This window comes from Zootoca vivipara, chromosome 6, assembly GCF_963506605.1.
Source record: "Zootoca vivipara chromosome 6, rZooViv1.1, whole genome shotgun sequence".
Taxonomy (NCBI): Eukaryota; Metazoa; Chordata; class Lepidosauria; order Squamata; family Lacertidae; genus Zootoca; species Zootoca vivipara.
Window position 1 is genome coordinate 25,861,702 of NC_083281.1, and position 17,088 is coordinate 25,878,789.

General features: G+C 45.9%; 1 protein-coding gene across 1 annotated transcript; it reads right to left on the reverse strand.

Moving 5' to 3' along the window:
- Window positions 1–489: 489 nt before the first annotated feature.
- LOC118087192 (protein NKG7) lies at window positions 490–9,026 on the reverse strand. Its single transcript, XM_035119612.2, has 5 exons — window positions 8,747–9,026; window positions 4,649–4,893; window positions 3,446–3,592; window positions 1,787–1,921; window positions 490–890 (listed from the first exon to the last, which is right to left on the reverse strand). The coding sequence occupies exons 2-5, from the start codon at window positions 4,821–4,823 to the stop codon at window positions 832–834; spliced, it is 516 nt and encodes a 171-aa protein (XP_034975503.2). The 5' UTR covers window positions 4,824–4,893; window positions 8,747–9,026; the 3' UTR covers window positions 490–831.
- Between the last annotated feature and the right edge of the window lie 8,062 nt (window positions 9,027–17,088).

Genomic DNA, 17,088 nt, shown 5'->3' on the forward strand with positions numbered 1-17,088 from the left:
TTCCCCTCCCAGAGCTACTGTTCCCAGGGAACTACAATCCCTCTTCCCAGGGAACTCCTTTAAAGCCTTTCCCAATGCAAGAGCATCAAACAACTCAAAAAGAGCCCAGCTAGCACCCTTTTCTGACAGTGGCCCACTAGATGCCTATGGGAAACCCCCAAAGCAGGTCCTAAGTGCAACAGAACTCTTCCCACTAGGGTTCCCCAGCAACTTGCATCCAGAAGAATACTGCCTCCACCAGTGGAGCTACATCACACTCATCGTGGGTAATAGCTGGAGACCCTTCCTGAACCTATCCCACCCTCTGTTAAAGCTACCCAGGTTGGTGGCCATCACAAGTTTTTGCAGGAGCAAGTTCCGTAGTTTATCTACGCTGTGTGAAGAAGACCTGGTGTTGTTGTTGTTTTGCCTGCCCTGAATTTTCTAAGTTTTGCCATGGTTAGGGATTAGGGAGAAGGCAAAGGCAAGGATGAGAGAATCTGTCAGTGTATTATTATTATTTTTTTCAAGCCTTACATTTAGCTTTCCACATTTCCATATCAGTTTGCGGTTTGGTCGGTGGCCTCCTGCGAAGCATCTTTTGTTTGCAACCAGTGATTCCATGGCAGATGCTCAACCTGTAGACTAGGCAGTGCAGAAAAAGCTCCCTGAAGACAAGGCAGCTCGGATGCTATGTAGGGGGTGCTGTGAATGGATTGGGGATGAAAGCACGATTGGGACAGTTGTGAAGGCGATTTCACTGGCATGGGAAGTGGAGGGAGGGAGAGAACAGGCTTCCTTTGTGTGTTGTGTGTCTTCAAAGGTTGCCTTTGCTTCTTAGGAACCAGGTCCTCACACATTCTCATAGCCAGGCCTTGAAGGGCACAAGTGAGCAACAAAGCTGAAGATGCCTGCAGCGAGAGGAGGAGAGAGCAAGAGAGAGAAAAATAAATTCCAAGTGGAACGGACTCAGGTAGCCAGAGCCAGCCTCACATGGCACTGGCACCTTCTGTTGATCAACCTTCTGATTCTCACTGGAGGCTGGGTGCCTCTGATCATGTGCAGAGTTCATTTCTGTCCAAGGGAAAGAATTTGTTTTTAAGAGACCTTTGGACAAAGTGCTAATGAGCACGTGCGAAGGCCTTCCTTTTGTGTGAAGTGAATGTTTCCTTACTTATCTGGAGACTTCCAATCAGGTAGATTGCTGAAGGACCATTTACAGTGCATGTCACACATGTGAGGTGCTGCTATAGAGCTACGTACCATGCAGAGCTCTATGTGGTGGCAGAAGGGCATTGGTAAGCATTCACACTGCCTACACGGTGCTAGGGGTGTGGGTGAGTCTGTCCATTTTGGTTGTTCATTTTCCAATCTTAAATTCAGTTCTCTCCAATTCTGAATCATTTTGTGGGGTGTTTTTTTTTAAGCCATCATGAAAATTCACCAGCATTTTAGTGCAAATTTCTCCTTAAAAGATACATGCTTAAAATTTCTCCTTAAAATATGCATGCTTGTGTGCACTTTTCACTCATGCACACATCTTTGCAAAGCAATTTCCTTTGACACAATGCACTCTTGCACGTTATTTCCACTAATACATGCATCTTTATGTACATTTCACCTTAGTCAGTACACATTTTTGTATGCATTACATTGCCGGAGAAATGCATTGCAAAATTCAGAGGAGTGCAAATGTGAAAGGCTGCTTCTGTTTCACCTTGCGTATTGTTTCAGAAAGCTCAAATGAGGTAGGTTTGCCTTTAAATGCGAACTGACTCTAACTCCCTTCCCCACCCACCCTACTCACCAGTCAGGAGCATCATGGGAAATGCTACCCAGGCAAGATAGAAGGACCACTCATAGGTGAGCTGGATTTGAGGGTCCCTGTTCTTCCCCCAGGATTCAGCGGTGAATACGACTACACCAACGAGAGTGAAGAGTGCTACAAAAGAGCAGAGGAGTCAGGGCAGCCAACTTAGCACTGATTCACACAGGCAACCTCACCACTCAATAATCAAGGGCCGGCTGGTATGTGTGTTGCAGATCTACCCCTACTGGCTGGTGCCCATTGATGCTGATAGGGCAGAAGGCAGGGAGACGAACAGTAGGTGGCGCCGGAGGCAGTGATGGGAGAGAATCAACTAATTCTTGTTTTGTCCCCTTCTTACTTCCTGCTGAATTCTACAAACACTCAGGATATGGAGGAGGAAGCCAGCAGCAGGGGCCTCCCCCTAGACTGGCCATAAGTCAGAAGGCAGGCAGGTTGGTGGGGCAGCGTGTCCCATTGGCTCTAATGGTGCAGCCTCTACTAGATCTAACACCACGGAGAGAATTTTCGTACCTCCTCAATCATAACACAATTTTTGGTGTCTCCATGTTCTTGTATCATCGTTGTCATCTAAAAATATCATGGCACTCAAGGCGCTCAGTTCACACATCCGAGTGCAAACTATAGGTTTTGCACTAAGGGTGCATGGGTGCAGCTGCAGATGCTGGGTGTCCCTCCTCCCGCTTTCATTACAGGCGTAAGGATGGTTGGTTTAAATCAGGGTCGCAACGTGAGGCTTATCCCATCCTTTCCCAACTATGAAGCTGATGCATAGGCTCTGACTCATAGGGTAGGGTTGCCATATTTCAAGAAGTAAAAATCCGGACACAAAAAAGTTGTTGAGCTTTTTTAGTGGAGATTTCAAAAATCTGCACATTTGGACGATTTCCTGAAGTTCCCCCTAGACACTAAGTCCGTCGTTGGAATCCCGGAGCTATGGCAACCCTACCACAGGGGCCAAGGCAGAGGCAGATTTAGAGCAGCGCAACCAATTCTGCCACACTGGGCGTCTAGTTTAGGGGCCCCTGCAGGGCGTTGCAAACTATGATGTAGCAAACTGAGCAGAATGGAAGGTGAGAGGCAGGTGACAGGGCGCACTGAATTTTGGCCTTCCATGGGGAGCTGCTGAAATCTGAAAAAACCAAAGTCCGCCCCTGCTCAGGGCCCTTGTTTTCCTTCCTGCTGGTGTGGAAGCGCCCTTAAAGGGCGTTGAAATGTTTTAAGCTCGGCCTTAGAGAATGAAAACACCCTACCCTTTTCTATGCTCCAGTGGTCCTTTCCCCCTTACAAGATCCTCTTTTCTCAATTCTAGAGCCATGCCGGATCTCTTCACGGGATAATAATGTAAGAAAAGTCCCACAGCATCAGCTGAAAAGCCCATCTAGTCCAGCGTCCATTTCTCACAGTGGAAAACCAGTTGCTTACGGGAAGCCCAAAAGCAGGGCCGGAACACAGCCGCCGCCTGCTAACTTGCAATACCCAGCAACTGGTTTTGAGGGGCATACTGCTTCCGACAGAGGAGTTAGACCACAGCCATTGTGGCTAGTGGAAGCTGACAGCATGTGGGGCATAACCATGAGGCTATTTAGCACCTGCAACCGTGAGCAGGTTCTTCCTCGTAATCTTTGGTACACCTACCACCTGTGACGGCAACGATGGACGTGACGAAGGCTCCGCCAAGGAAGCCACAGTCGCAAGGCATGAAGGAGGCGGTAAGAGAAATGACTGAGGCCAAAGCTGCCAGGGAGCCCAAGATTAGGAACGCACGTGTGGCAAGGATGTATTCTGTAAATGAAAGCATTGAGCGGAAAGAGTTAGTTGAGAGTGTCTTCATTTCTTGTACCTAGAACCTGCCAGAAGCCTAAAAATAGAAGAAGAGGTTAGTTATGCCCATTGAGTAGACCCATGGAAGGCAATAGACTTATGTTACTTGCCATAAATGATCTTAATGGGCATAACCAAGGTTGGATATCACCCAGGATGTTTGACCTTAGCTTGAAGGTCTAGTAATTAAAGTGTAACTTACCAATTTAAACTGAAAAGGCTTCAATTTCAAAGTGAAAGAGGATCAAGTGTGAGAAAGAGGATATTTGCCTAAGGTTACAAAATGTAACCTTGGCTTGAGGTGAATATAGTTCCCCCATTTGTTGTTGTTGTTGTTGTTGTTGTTGTTGTTGTTGTTGTTGTTGTTGTTGTTGTTGTTGTTGTTATATCAAAAAGTACACCCAGATCCCGCTACCTAAATGTTCATTACACAAAAATTCACGTATCCAAACTGGAAGAGTTAGTACCCAGACCTCTCTATACACACCACAGATTCAGATATCTAAACTGCCAGACCTGTATGCAGTACTGTAAACAAATAAACAGCCTTAAACAAACCTCATTTTAGTGTTTTTCTGGTCTGTAGTAGCCCTTCGTCAGAAACCATGGTGGGTGGGAGAGAGACTGGACAAATAAGAGAGCTCCCCCCCTTCCTTGTTTGCCTTTTGCAAGGTTTCAGAGGGTTTTCCTGGGTGTTTTCATCACTACAGGGTCAAAATTCTGAGGTCAGGAATGCGTTAGAAAGTTTCCCATAGAAATCAATGGAAATTGTCAACTCATTGTGCAAGCACTAACCTAACAAGCAATTTCCTGAGAACGCATTGTGTTCTGATAACTAGTCCTGGCACAGTGGTTTTTCTGAGGGGATTTTTTACCGAGACTTTTTGAGAGTGTCACAGCAGGTGCCGCCAGGCACACTAGTGCCCCTGAGCACCTTGTTGATGACCCCCCTCAACCCATAACCTTTGTGTATTGGGGGAGGGGGTGTCCCTTGGCAGTTGTCACCATTCTCCTTACCATTAGCCTTGGTTGGTGTCCAGCAGTTCCCACCCATGCACTCCTGCCAGAGGCCACTGTGGGCAATGCCAGCCGGTCCGTAAGCCACTAGCCAGTAATCGGTGGTCAGGGCAATGAACAAAGCAATGATGCTTATGGAAGCCACCGGTATGCTTAAGATTCTGCAGAGCAGCATCCTTACGATTGTATGGAAGAGCCTTGGCAAAATTAACCCTTGTAGGGCTGGTTTCTTGCCTGGAAGGACCCTGAGGGTACAATCAAGAGAATGGGATTTAATGCAGAAGCAGAAAGCAAGGAAACAAGATTGGGTCACAAGGTGCCAGAGGCAAACAAAGAAGCAACCATGGTGTTGTAATTAGGAGCACAAGGTGGGGAGGGATCAGTTCACAGCCATTTGTGCCACGGGTGGTGCAATGAAGGGACAACTAACCAGGTGGAATAAACTGTATTTTCCTAACATTTATTTTAGTATTTATTGCCTTGGATGATGAAAAAAAAAGTGGGATTGTAGCCAACTAAGTTTCCTCAGTGTAGTCCATTGACTACACTGTCATAGAATCACAGAATCATAGAGTTGGAAGAGACCACAAGGGCCATCCAGTCCAACCCCCTGCCAAGCAGGAAACACAAGCATTCTTGACAGATGGCTGTCAAGCCTCTGCTTAAAGACCTCCAAAGGAGGAGACTCCACCACACTCCTTGGTAGCAAATTCCACTGCCAAACAGCTCTTACTGTCAGGAAGTTCTTCCTAATGTTTAGGTGGAATCTTCTTTCTTGAAGTTTGAATCCATTGCTCCGTGTCCGCTTCTCTGGAGCTGCAGAAAACAATCTTTCTCCCTCCTTCATATGACATCCTTTCATATATTTGAACATGGCTATCATATCACCCCTTAACCTTCTCTTCTCCAGGCTAAAGAGAAGGTTAAGGGGTTTGAAATTAATGAATTAATTCATCAATTCATTAATTAATTGAAATTAATGGACCAAACTTTGACATGTTCATTTATTTCCATGGGTCTATGCTGAAGATGATGCCGTGTAGCTTGAAAGACTTATAATAGCATGAATTTCACACATCCAACTCCAAACATTAAACTTCCCATGTGTAATTAATAGAACTAAAAAATACCTAGTGCTTAATAGTTTTAGTAATCCCTTGTGGTAAATTTGATTATTGGCAAAACATCTTCAAGTGTATGCAATTATAATGATTTTAGCTCACATTTACTGTTGATTGCATTAATGTGATAGTGCAAAATCAGGATTTTACTAGAGCCTCAGTTTAATTAGATTGAACTAACTCACCTTCATACGGTAAAGCCATAGTCGGGTATTTGTGACTTTTCTTATTGAATTCTAAATCCAAATCTGTGGTTCTGATTTAAATAAATAGCAATAGCAATAGATACCAACATGATTCAGGGGAGCAGGATTACAATAGATCTCCTGGGATCAAGTCCTTAGGCCCTATGAATACACACTGGAGGATGACATTCCTACAGGTGTGGTGTCAGTGTGCATCATTCTTGGGCAATATCCAGAGTTCACAGCTTGGGCCACCAATAAAATTTCCCAGGCTGCCATGGAGAAACCTGCTGCTGTTACAGGCGGCTGGCTGTGGGGCTCTCCATATAGTGTTTTGCTGCAGGATCCCTCCACCTTGGGGATGGTCCTCCCCAGGGTCCCCCAGAACAAAGTTTGAAAGCCACTGGCTGGAGAGGGAAGGTTGAAATGTGGTAAGTAAATAAAACGGTTTCTTTCTGCAGGGACATGATGAGGGGGGTTGAATTCAGTGGTTATGATGACAGCTCACAGAGTCAGATTCATATTTAACCTTAAGCCACTTCCTGGAGCCTTCACACTTTGGGTGTTGATGACATCAAAGGAACTTTGCTTCTGAGGCCTGGTCTCTGCATGGAGCGGGACGAGGTGGTAAATAGACTGCACCACTTCAGACCTCAGAAGTGTGTGAGTGAGTGTGTGTAGGGGGGTACATATTTAATATATCCGTTGCAGTCAAAAGTCCCTGCAAACAGAAACCCAACATGGCAGGCAAAGGACTGGCCTCAAACATTTCCTCTTGAAGTGTTGTTACCTCCTCAGTTTTCAAGTCTCCCTAACGAAATAAGTGTGTGCTAATATTCAGAAGCGTTATTTTTCAATGGGACGGTATACATATCAATCCAGTAGTTTCCCCCTCCTGAACTACGTTTCCCACCAACCTAAACAAAATAGTTCCCAGCATTCTTTGCAGGAAGTCATGTGTGTTAACTGTGGCTTTAAGTGTATGTTGTGCAAGCAGCATCAATCAAGTTCAGGGCCAAGAACAGATAATCTCAGGTGTTCTGCAACCTTTCAATCTGAAGACCTCTGGTCTACAGTCGCTCTCCAGAGTTCCAGTCTGTCTTTCCTAGGCCGACCCCGAGATGAATGTGGCTTAGTATTGTCTGCAGTACACTGTTGGAAATGAGCTGTCCAGGTTTTAGACAGGCCACATTCTGACCCCTGTCTGGAGATGCTGGGGACCAAACCTGGGACTTGCTTCTCTTCCAATGAGCTCAGGGGTGCCAACTTGAATAAAATACTGTGGGGGCCCAGATAACCCCTGCCCTGCATAATCAGTCCCATGATGCAGTGCACACACACCATTTGAATGGGAATGCCCATCAGCTTTGTGGGGGCCTGGCCTCTTCAAATATTTTATTGTGGGAGCTGAAGCCCACATGGGCCCTAGGAGTTGGCTCCCATGACTGAGCTACAATTCTTCCCCTTTAATTCAGCCCATTTATATTTATTTATTAACTGTATATAGCCCACCCTTTCTCTCTGAAGGGTTTCCTGGGCAGCAGCAGGCAACATAAAATCCAATGAAATCCAATAACTGAAACAACAGCTCTATGTGCCTTAAATGTGCCTTAAATGTATGGTGTGAATGCAGCCTTATGCCAACTTTTCCTCATGCCACGAGCTACAGAAATAACCCATAGAAAAAGTTGAAATTAGCACACACACACCATTGCAAAACACAGCGGTGGGCAATCCTATGGCATTTGTATCCACCGTGTAAGAAGAACGAATTTTGCAAATGCCAAAATCTTGCCACTGCAGGAGCAAAGGAAGCCATTCCTATCAGAATCTCTATCTCAGCACAACTGTTAGGGATGTCCTCTTCACCTCTCCTGCCTCCACCTGCAGCAATAGGGACTTTTGCACCCCAAGCAGGCTGAAGGAGGGATGGGGCTTTGTGAACTGGGTAGAAATATTTGTCAATAATCATGATGCAGAAAGCATATAAGGATGACACCCAAGAGGATCGCTTGTGCAGGTCAATTCTGTGTCCAGGGCAGCTGTCTCCCAGCTTCATCTAGTACACCAGCTGAGACCCCATCTACCCATGGACTGTCTTGCCAGAGTGGTGCATGCTCTGGTTATCTCCTGCTTGGACTACTGCTATGTGCTCTATGAGAGGCTACCTTTGAAGGTGACTCAGAAACAGCAACTAATACAAAATGTGGCAGCTAGACTGGTGACTGGGACCGGCTGCCGGGACCATATAACACTGGTCTAAAGGATCTTCACTGGCTCCCAGTATATTTCCAAGCACAATTGAAAGCATTGGTGCTGACCTTTAAAGTCCTAAATAGCCTTGGCCCAGTATACCTGAAGGAGCGTCTCCACCCCCATCGTTCAGCCCAAACACTGAGGTCCAGCACCGAGGGCCTTCTGGTGGTTCCCTCACTGTGAGAATTGAAGTTAAAGGGAGACAGGCAGAGGGGTTTCTTGGCAGTGGTACCCTCCCTGTGGAACGCCCTCCCGTCAGATGTCAAGGAGATAAAGAACTACATAGCTTTTAGAAGATATCTAAAGGCAGCCCTGTATCGGGAAGTTTTTAATGTTTGACGTCTTACTTTGCTTTTATATTTTGCTGGAAGCTGCCCTTGGAATTTCCCTAAACCTTACTCCAGACCATACTGGCTGGGGGCCCTGGTGGAAGCTGTCTCTTCAAAGCATTTGAAGGGGCACCAGGTTGGGGAAGAGCCTGCCTTATTCTCTACAAAGGGAGGGTTAGAGAGGAGCGGAACTGTTGCCATCCTTACCTGGCTCTCTTTGCGGAAAGAACAAGTGTTGGCCAGATAGCGATGCTGAGGACTCCAGAGCAGGAAAACTTGTGTCAGGAGCTGCTGGCTTGAGATTTTGTAGCAGGAAAGGCTGGTCCTTGTCAGCGTGGGGTCAGGACAGAGCTGTGGTTGCAAAGGAAGGAGCCTTCAAAGCGGGGTTTGTCTCCACACTCTTTATTGGTCTTCTTCTATAGTCTGTCTCAGCTCTGCTTTCCCCCTGTTTCTCTCCTCCCTGTGTGTTTGACCCCCTGCTCCTTTTGCCACGTCATCCCCAAATTCTACTGCAGCTCGCTCGCTCTTTCTTTTTAGCACCTATCGTCCTCTGTGCCCCCCCCCCCTATCCTGGGGAAGTGGTACTTGTGGGGGGAGACTAAAGTGTATGTGGCTTGTGTGGGGAGATGCTGCAATGTTCTCAGGGGTGGTCTAAGATTGATTGGTTCCTGAGGCCCCGGGCAGCACAGCGCACCCCACCTCTCCCCTGAATTCCACAAAGAGGAGCTGACCAGGCTGGCAATTTTCTTCTTCTTTTAATTCAACATAAGTCAGATGCAAACATACTGGAAACTGTCACAGCTCTCACATCCCTCCCCCAACAGCGTTCCAAACCAACATCCCAAAAACCAAAGTTGATTGTTCAGTGAACGCAAGGCTGTGCATGCATGCTAGTCTCTGGGATCTCTCCCACGGGACCTCTGGGAGTCGGGGGTCTGAGTTCACCTGTATTAGAGACAAATATATGAAAGGAAAGGCAATTAGTCTCCACACAGCTTACTGTAGGTCCAGGCTATCTCTCTATGTGAGTTTGCCTGGGCTTCTGGGGGAAGCCTGTATCTCGGCCCCACCGCCTTCACAGGCCTGCTCAGTGAGGACAAAAGAGAGGGCCTGTGGAACTCCCTTCCACAGGAGGCAAGGCTGTCTGCCTCTCTGCTTTCCTTTCACTAGCAGGCAAATACTTCTTTTTTTGTTCCCACAGGCTTTAGGCCACTAACTGGCCATTGTGGCAAGGTCTTTTAAGGATGGGTGTTCTACTTCATTTTTGTGTGCTTTTAAATGGTTTTAAGTGTTTTCACTTCTGTTTTTAATGGGGTTATTTATTTAATTGCCACACACACACACACACACACACACACACACTTCTATGCATGGCACACCCAGTTACAAGAGTTGTCACTTTCCTCCTCTCTCCTAATAGGGCTCCTCTGCCTCTTAGAAAGTTAGCAGCTGACAGTTCCACTATTATTACCGTACACATCCACCACGCTGGAAAATATTTAATCTATCACAATTTTCCATATACTGTGCTGATGTCACCCTTTTTTTTCAGAACGTAGGAGAAACACTGCATCGTACTCGGGAGCACAGTCAGGGGAAAACCCGTTTAGAGCGATGAATTATAATTTTTAAAGCAATCCGAGGCTCCATCTGCACTACACATTCGAAGGAGCCTCATGCCACTTTTAAGCAGCCATGGCTTCCCCCTAAGAATCCTGGGAACTGTAGTTTGTTAAGGGTGCTGAGAGTTGTTAGGAGACCCTAAAAGTTCCTGGTGAAATGGACAGCTCTCTTTGGTTTTACGTACCCAAAAGGAGGGGGAAGGTGGGGGAGAGAGAAGGAACTGTTACAGACCAGGCATTGAAAACGTGAAACAACTTCATTACAAGATTTAGGTGTTGGGTTTTTTATTTTATTTTTAAATCAGACATTGGAATATTAAAAAAAAAATACAGGAGAAGCAGTAGGATGGATATTTTTTTTAATAGACAATGCGGATTGATAATAAAAATAAAAAAATAAAATAAATAGCATGGGAGGGAAATGAGAAACTATCAGGTTGAAGAGTTTAGATTATGGTGGAATTAAAACAGATGGATGGGTTTGGGAGGGGGCTTCTTGCAGGTGGAGCAGCCAGACCCTGACCTTGGAGAACTGACAGCCCCATAGCTGTGTGGTCCCCAGCTCCAGGTTGCTGCATGCTCCCTTCCAAGAGAATTGTGTTAAAATGTTGTTCGCTGCCAGACTGTATGGTCAGGAAATGCGTCATCAAGCTAAAGAAACCTGTGGGGAGAAAAGAAGGACCATATTCCTTTTCTTTTTTTAAAAGTTGAACTGAATTGATGGATTGCAGTTTTATCCCACCCTTCCTCCTAGGAGCTCAGGGTAACAGGCATTTCCCAATTACTCACCCAATTACTCGCAGTGCATAACAGTAATCATGCAAGTCTCACTGAAAGCATTTTGGTCCCCAGGTTTGGAAATGGGAAACACACAGAGAGCTATTAAATTATGGGGATCAAGGAAGCTCTCCTTCATAAGCCAAACTGGAATGAACACGATTTCTGCAAAATGGGCCGTGTGGCTCCTGCTCATTTCAACAGGGCAGGGGTCACCAATGCAGTGCCCATGGGCACAGCGGTGCCCATGTGATCTTTCCCTGCTGTCCACGAAGCCTCCTTGGTTATGAGATGGTGAGGATGGTTAGCTTGTTCCCCCCTCAAAAAGTGCATAGAGTAAAAGGAAGGAGTTGGTAGAGTGACACTCTTCCCAACTTCCTTTTTCAGCTCTATGTCCTGTTCAAGGCAAGGCTCTGATTAATTCCACTGGATCTGACTTTGACCCACATACCCGGGGAAACCTAAACACTAGCTCTCTTTCTGTCCCACGGGCTGACCTGTAGGAGAAGGGAGAGAATTGACCAGAGGGGGTGGTGCTTCGGCACTCACTCAAAACTCCAAAGGAGGTCACAGGCCTAAGGAGATTGACCATCCGTGCCATAGGGCTTACATGAGAGAACGTCCTGGTAGATTGTGCCCTATGGCTCCGATCCACCTTCCACTTTGCTGTCCTAATAAGTGATGGCTTATTATAACATCCTGACCTGAACCATGGTTTCCCAGTAGGGATGCCCCAAGAAACTGTGGTTTAACAACACTCACCATTCATGACATAGAGGGTGAACACCAGCCAGGCGAGGCAGAAACTCCATGTGAAGTGAAGGTGGCCGACAGAACTCATATCTCTCTGGGTCACATCAACTGTGTATAGGGCCATTGTGACAAAGCCAAAGATGCCTACCAAGGAGTAAAAATGAGTCAGAGATGCCACCTGAGTAGGGATGGAGGATCCATTTGATCCAGGTTTTTTCGTGAACCTGTTGAATGAAGCCCAAAAGCATCCTGTTTTGAATGCACAGGAAGGTAGGAAGCTGCCATATACTGAGCCAAACCACTGGACAATCTGGTGTAGTACCATCTACACCAGGAGTCAGCAAACTTGGGGGGGGGCAGACTATATTTTGAAGGGGGGGAAATGAAATAATTCCTATGCCCCACAAATAAGCCAGAGATGCATTTTAAATAAAAGGACACATTCTACTCATATAAAAACACACTGTCCGTGGGCCGGATTTAGAAGACGATTGGGCCAGATCCAGCCCCCGGGCCTTAGTTTGCCTACCAATGGTCTCTACACTGACTGGCAGAGGCTCTCTCGGGTTTCAGACAGCGTTCCCTCCCAACCCTCCCAAGAGATTGAACCAGGGACCTTCTGCATGCAAAACAAATTCCTCTACCACGAAGCTACAGACAACACAAACTTAGTATTGTTTACACTGATTGGCAGCTGCCCTGTAAAGTTCTAGACAGAGGATTTCCCCAGCCAACCAGCAGATGCTGGGGATTGAATGCTGGTGCAGAATTTGATGGCCAGGCTTCTCAGTGGGGTGAGCATATTACACCGAATCTGGGCCGACTGAACTGGCTGCCATTTAGTTTCTGGGCCCAATTGGAAGTGCTGCTTTTGACCTATGAAGCCTGAAACCTGAGACCTTCTGCATGTAAGCATTTGTTGTGCCACTGAGCCCTTCCGAAACTAAGGGGAGTCCTCTTTCTTACCTGTAGCGAAGCTTGCTGCCGAGGACAACAGCATGTTGGAAGGTCCCCCACAACGCCTCAGGCATTGGCAGGAGATGAGGAGGGAGACGGCTGCCACGAAGCCAGTGACAGTAGCGACTGCCAGGAGGATTCTTGACGCTCTCATGATACCTGCCAGGGAGAGAAAGATTAATATGGATTGATCATGCTTTGTGTCCTGTCTGAAATCCTGGAGAATGCCTGCATACAGGTGGCTTAAGTCCATTGGTTTCATAAAGGGATAAAAAAAAAAAGGTGACTGCTGTCACCATCTGCAGTGATCAAGGAGCCCAAGAAAGTAAAATCTCTCACTGCCTCCATTTCTTCCCCTTCTATTTGCCTGGAGGTGATGGGACCAGTGGCCATGATCTTGGTTTTTTTGATGTTCAGCTTCAGACCATATTTTGCGCTCTCCTCTTTCACCCTCATTAAAAGGTTCTTTAATTCCTCCTCACTTTCTGCCATCAGACAGCAGTCACGAAATTAAAAGACGCCTGCTTTTGGGAGAATTGATGCTTTTGAATTATGGTGCTGGAGGAGACTCCCATGGACTGCAAGAAGATCAAACCTATCCATTCTTAAGGAAATCAGCCCTGAGTGCTCACTGGAAGGACAGATCCTGAAGCTGAATACTTTCTCATACCTCATGAGAAGAGAAGACTCCCTGGAAAAGACCCTGATGTTGGGAAAGATGGAGGACACTAGGAGAAGGGGACGACAGAGGATGAGATGTTTGGACAGTGTTCTCAAAGCTACGAACATGAGTTTGACCAAACTGCAGGAGGCAGTGGAAGACAGGAGTGCCTGGTGTGCTATGGTCCATGGGGTCACGAAGAGTCGGACACAACTAAACGACTAAACAACAACAACAACAACAAAAGGTAAAGGACCCCTGGATGGTTATATATATATATATATATATATATAATTTTCAAAAAAAAAACAACAACCAACAACCGGGGGTGGGGGACAGAAAAGAGGGGGGGGGGAATCATAACCAAATTAAACCATAATTCTTGGTCGACTTCTCTCCACTCCCCCTCTTGGTTTCATTATAATATACTGCTTCATGCACATCCATAAAACCTTATATACCGGTACTTAACAATCCAATTTTAAAACCTTCATCTTATTACAACTGAGTTTTAAAAGTTATGTTAATGTAAGAATCTATACACAAAGCTTAAAAAATATGCATTGAACAGTTGCCCTTTTTTGTAATACGTAATTCGTCTTGCATAGTTCAGTAAATTTATTTTGCCAGTCTTATTTTTTTTATCTTCTTCTTTATCTTCTTTGGCCGAGGCTTCTTCCTTCCATAGAGGCTAGCTGGCATGGAATCCAGTCTCACCTATCGGAACAAAGTCTTTCGCTCAACCAATCCATCAAGTCCTATTCCTATACATCTCAATATCATAATTCCATTTTTTTTTAACTACAATCATTTCCCACATTTTCCTCAGATCTTTATAAGTCTTTATACTTTCAAACTGTTAGGTTGGCAGGAGCTGGGACAGAGCAGCAGGAGCTCGCCCCGTTGCGGGGATTCGAACCGCTGACCTTCTGATGTATACGTTGGCTATTGTTGTCTGGGCAGCCCAGGGCCTCCATATACACTGCTCAGGCTTGTGCCCCAGAGAAGTCATCTCAGTGCTGCTAATGCAGCAGTTTTACTTCACCCCTGAAGGCACACTCCATTGTCTTTTGACACAGGCAGAGCCAACAACAATAACCACCCAAAGAAGGCAACAGTTTGGGAAAACAAACCCATATAAAATATCAGTCAGAAGAAGTGTACCAATATACTTGCTAAATAAGACCAAGGACACACTCACACCATAAATTTAAAGCACTACGATACTGCTTTAAACCTAGTTATGACTTCCCGAAAAGAATTCTGGGAGCTGTAGTTCTTAAACGCTGCTGAAAGTGGTTAGGGCATGATTCCATACCCTCCAACATTTCTCCAATAAAAATAGGGATGTCCCATTCCATAATGATAATTTTACTATTTATACCCCACACATCTGACTTGTTGCCCACAATGAACACAACAAAACATTAAGCATTAAAAAAGCCTTCCCTATCCAGGATTGCCTTCAGGTAGCTCAGAGGGTCAGATAACTCCATAACCTCCAACATTTCTCCAATGAAAATAGGGACACCCTAAAGAAAAGTGGGACATTCCAGGATCAAATCAGAAACCAAGATGGCTTCTCTAAATCAGGGACGTCCCTGGAAAACAGGGGCACTTGGAGGGTCTGATCTGATTCCCCTCAGAGACCTACAATTCCCAGAGTGGCTCATAACAATCAATCTCTCATCACAGGTAACTCTGGGAACTGTAGTTCTGTGAGGAGAATATAGGGCTCTCCTGACAACTCTCAGCACTCTTAAAAAACTACTGCTCCCATAATTCTTTGGGGGAAGGGCAGGCTGTATTTAAAGCGGCATCATGCTGCTTTTAATGTGTGGTGAGAATGTGTTCCTAAAGAAGGTCCTTCTAAAAAAAATGTATGCAGGCCCAGCCGAGGCAATATACCACTTTTGACACTATGGCCCTGTTGTCCAGGTCGATAAGCTCATTTGCTCCAGCTACATACACATACAGATGTCAGGGCTGGGGCATGGAACATAGGAAGCAAGAAGGACCATTGGTTTGTCTAAATTATTTGCAGCAACACTCTGTCCTCCATCTAGAGAAGCTAGAATAGCGTTTCCCAAACTTGGGTCTCCAACTGTTTTGGGACTACAACTCCCATCATCCCTAGTTAGTGGGACCAGTGGTCAGGGATGATGGGAATTGTAGTCCAAAAGCAGCTGGAGACCCAAGTTTGGGTAACCCTTAACCATAGCTGCCAAGTTATCCCCTTTTTTTAAAGGGATTTTCCCTTATGCTGAATAGGCTTCCTCGCAAGAAAAGGGAAAACTTGGCAGCTATGCCCTTAACTAGAGGCATGATCAGAGTTCAAGGACACAGTCCCACTAGGCAAAACAAAACAAAAACACTTTGGGCACATTGCATCGAGATTGTTGCAAGGCCTGGACAGAGAGAACTGGGATTCTCCCTTCCTGATCTACATACATAAGTCTAATATCCATTAAACCCTAAACAGAAGATGCATTCTTAAAGATGTGGAACAGTTTAAACCCCTTCTGGATCTCTTACTGGGTGTTGCAGTTGCTATTTCTCACCCTAATCTATGTTGCACGGCTGTTGTGGGCAGGGGGGGGGGAATTGCACATGCTGCCCCAGGCTCATTGGAAGAAAAGGGCACGATGGGGGGGTGAGTGGGGGGAGAGAAAAAAATCAAGCAAATAGATGCATCATCAGTTGTGAATATCCCTACTTGCTTTAAAAAACAATGCACCTGACCTCTGCTCCAGAGGGTAGGAGTGTTTCTTTCTTAAAGCTGCCTCTTTACAGCTCAACAGCTCAGTTCTCAGGAGGCAGCAAATGGGATGTGGTTTCCCCTTCTAAACATCAGTCTTGATCTTGACGGCTCTAGTTCTCAGGAGTTGCTGACGATTGTAGACTCTAGTACAAATCATCATTATCACCAACTTTCTGACAGCTTGTAACAACAGTGCCATAGCATCTGCACCAGCTGTCTGTCCCCAGCCCAGCTTCAAAGTTGGGGGACTAGAGTTCAAAGCCCTACAGTAAATAATTTCAGACCAAGATACCTTAAGAGGGTCTTGCTCCCTATAGGCTGGCTAAATCACTGCCATGTTCAGGGGCTGAACTTTTGGAGGTGCCTCATCATGCCCCCCTGAGACCAAATCTCTCTATGCTTTCTGGATTTTGGCATTCTGTGAAGGCACTTTTAAAAAACAGTTTTTAAAAATTCATCCACCTGACAGTTGTTAACAATAATCAGCAAATCTCTGCTCCATATCAAATTGCTTCAGATCATGATATGGAGATGATATATAAGTAGCTAGATATAGATATAGCCAAAGATTATATCTATATCTATATCGATACTGTACAGTCAAACCTCAGTTTACGTCTACCTCTGCTTGCGACCGCTTCGGCGAGCGACCGCCACGGACCCGGAAGTGTTTACATCCGGGTTCCGCGGCGTCGGATGTGCAGACGCGATCTGCGCAGCTCACGCATGTGCAGAAGCGATCTGCACAGTGCACGCGTGCACAGAAGCGCTCTATCAGAGCTTTGCACATGCACAAAAGCGTGCCTTTGGCGAGTGACCGCCTCTGTGGAACGGATTGCGGTCGCAAACCGAGGTACCACTGTAGTAATAGTTATGAGTTTGGAGGGACAGTGTTGGGCTGTTTGCGGACACCCTCCTAATACCTGGATTCAATAAGTGTTAACAGTTAAAAGCTAATCAAGCCTTCTAATTCTTGGGAAAGTCAGGTTAGCTTCCTGTTAAGGCGATTGCTTGGGTG

What these genes read in the sequence shown, in the direction of transcription:
- LOC118087192 (XM_035119612.2), bottom strand. Translation starts at nt 4,823, where the DNA reads ATGCTGCTCTGCAGAATCTTAAGCATACCGGTGGCTTCCATAAGCATC. An exon ending in GACACCAACCAAGGCTAATG is followed by an intron (nt 3,593 to 4,648) that starts GTAAGGAGAATG and finishes TTTCATTTACAG; the next exon opens with AATACATCCTTGCCACACGT. An exon ending in CATCGTTGCCGTCACAGGTG is followed by an intron (nt 1,922 to 3,445) that starts GTAGGTGTACCA and finishes GCTCTTTTGTAG; the next exon opens with CACTCTTCACTCTCGTTGGT.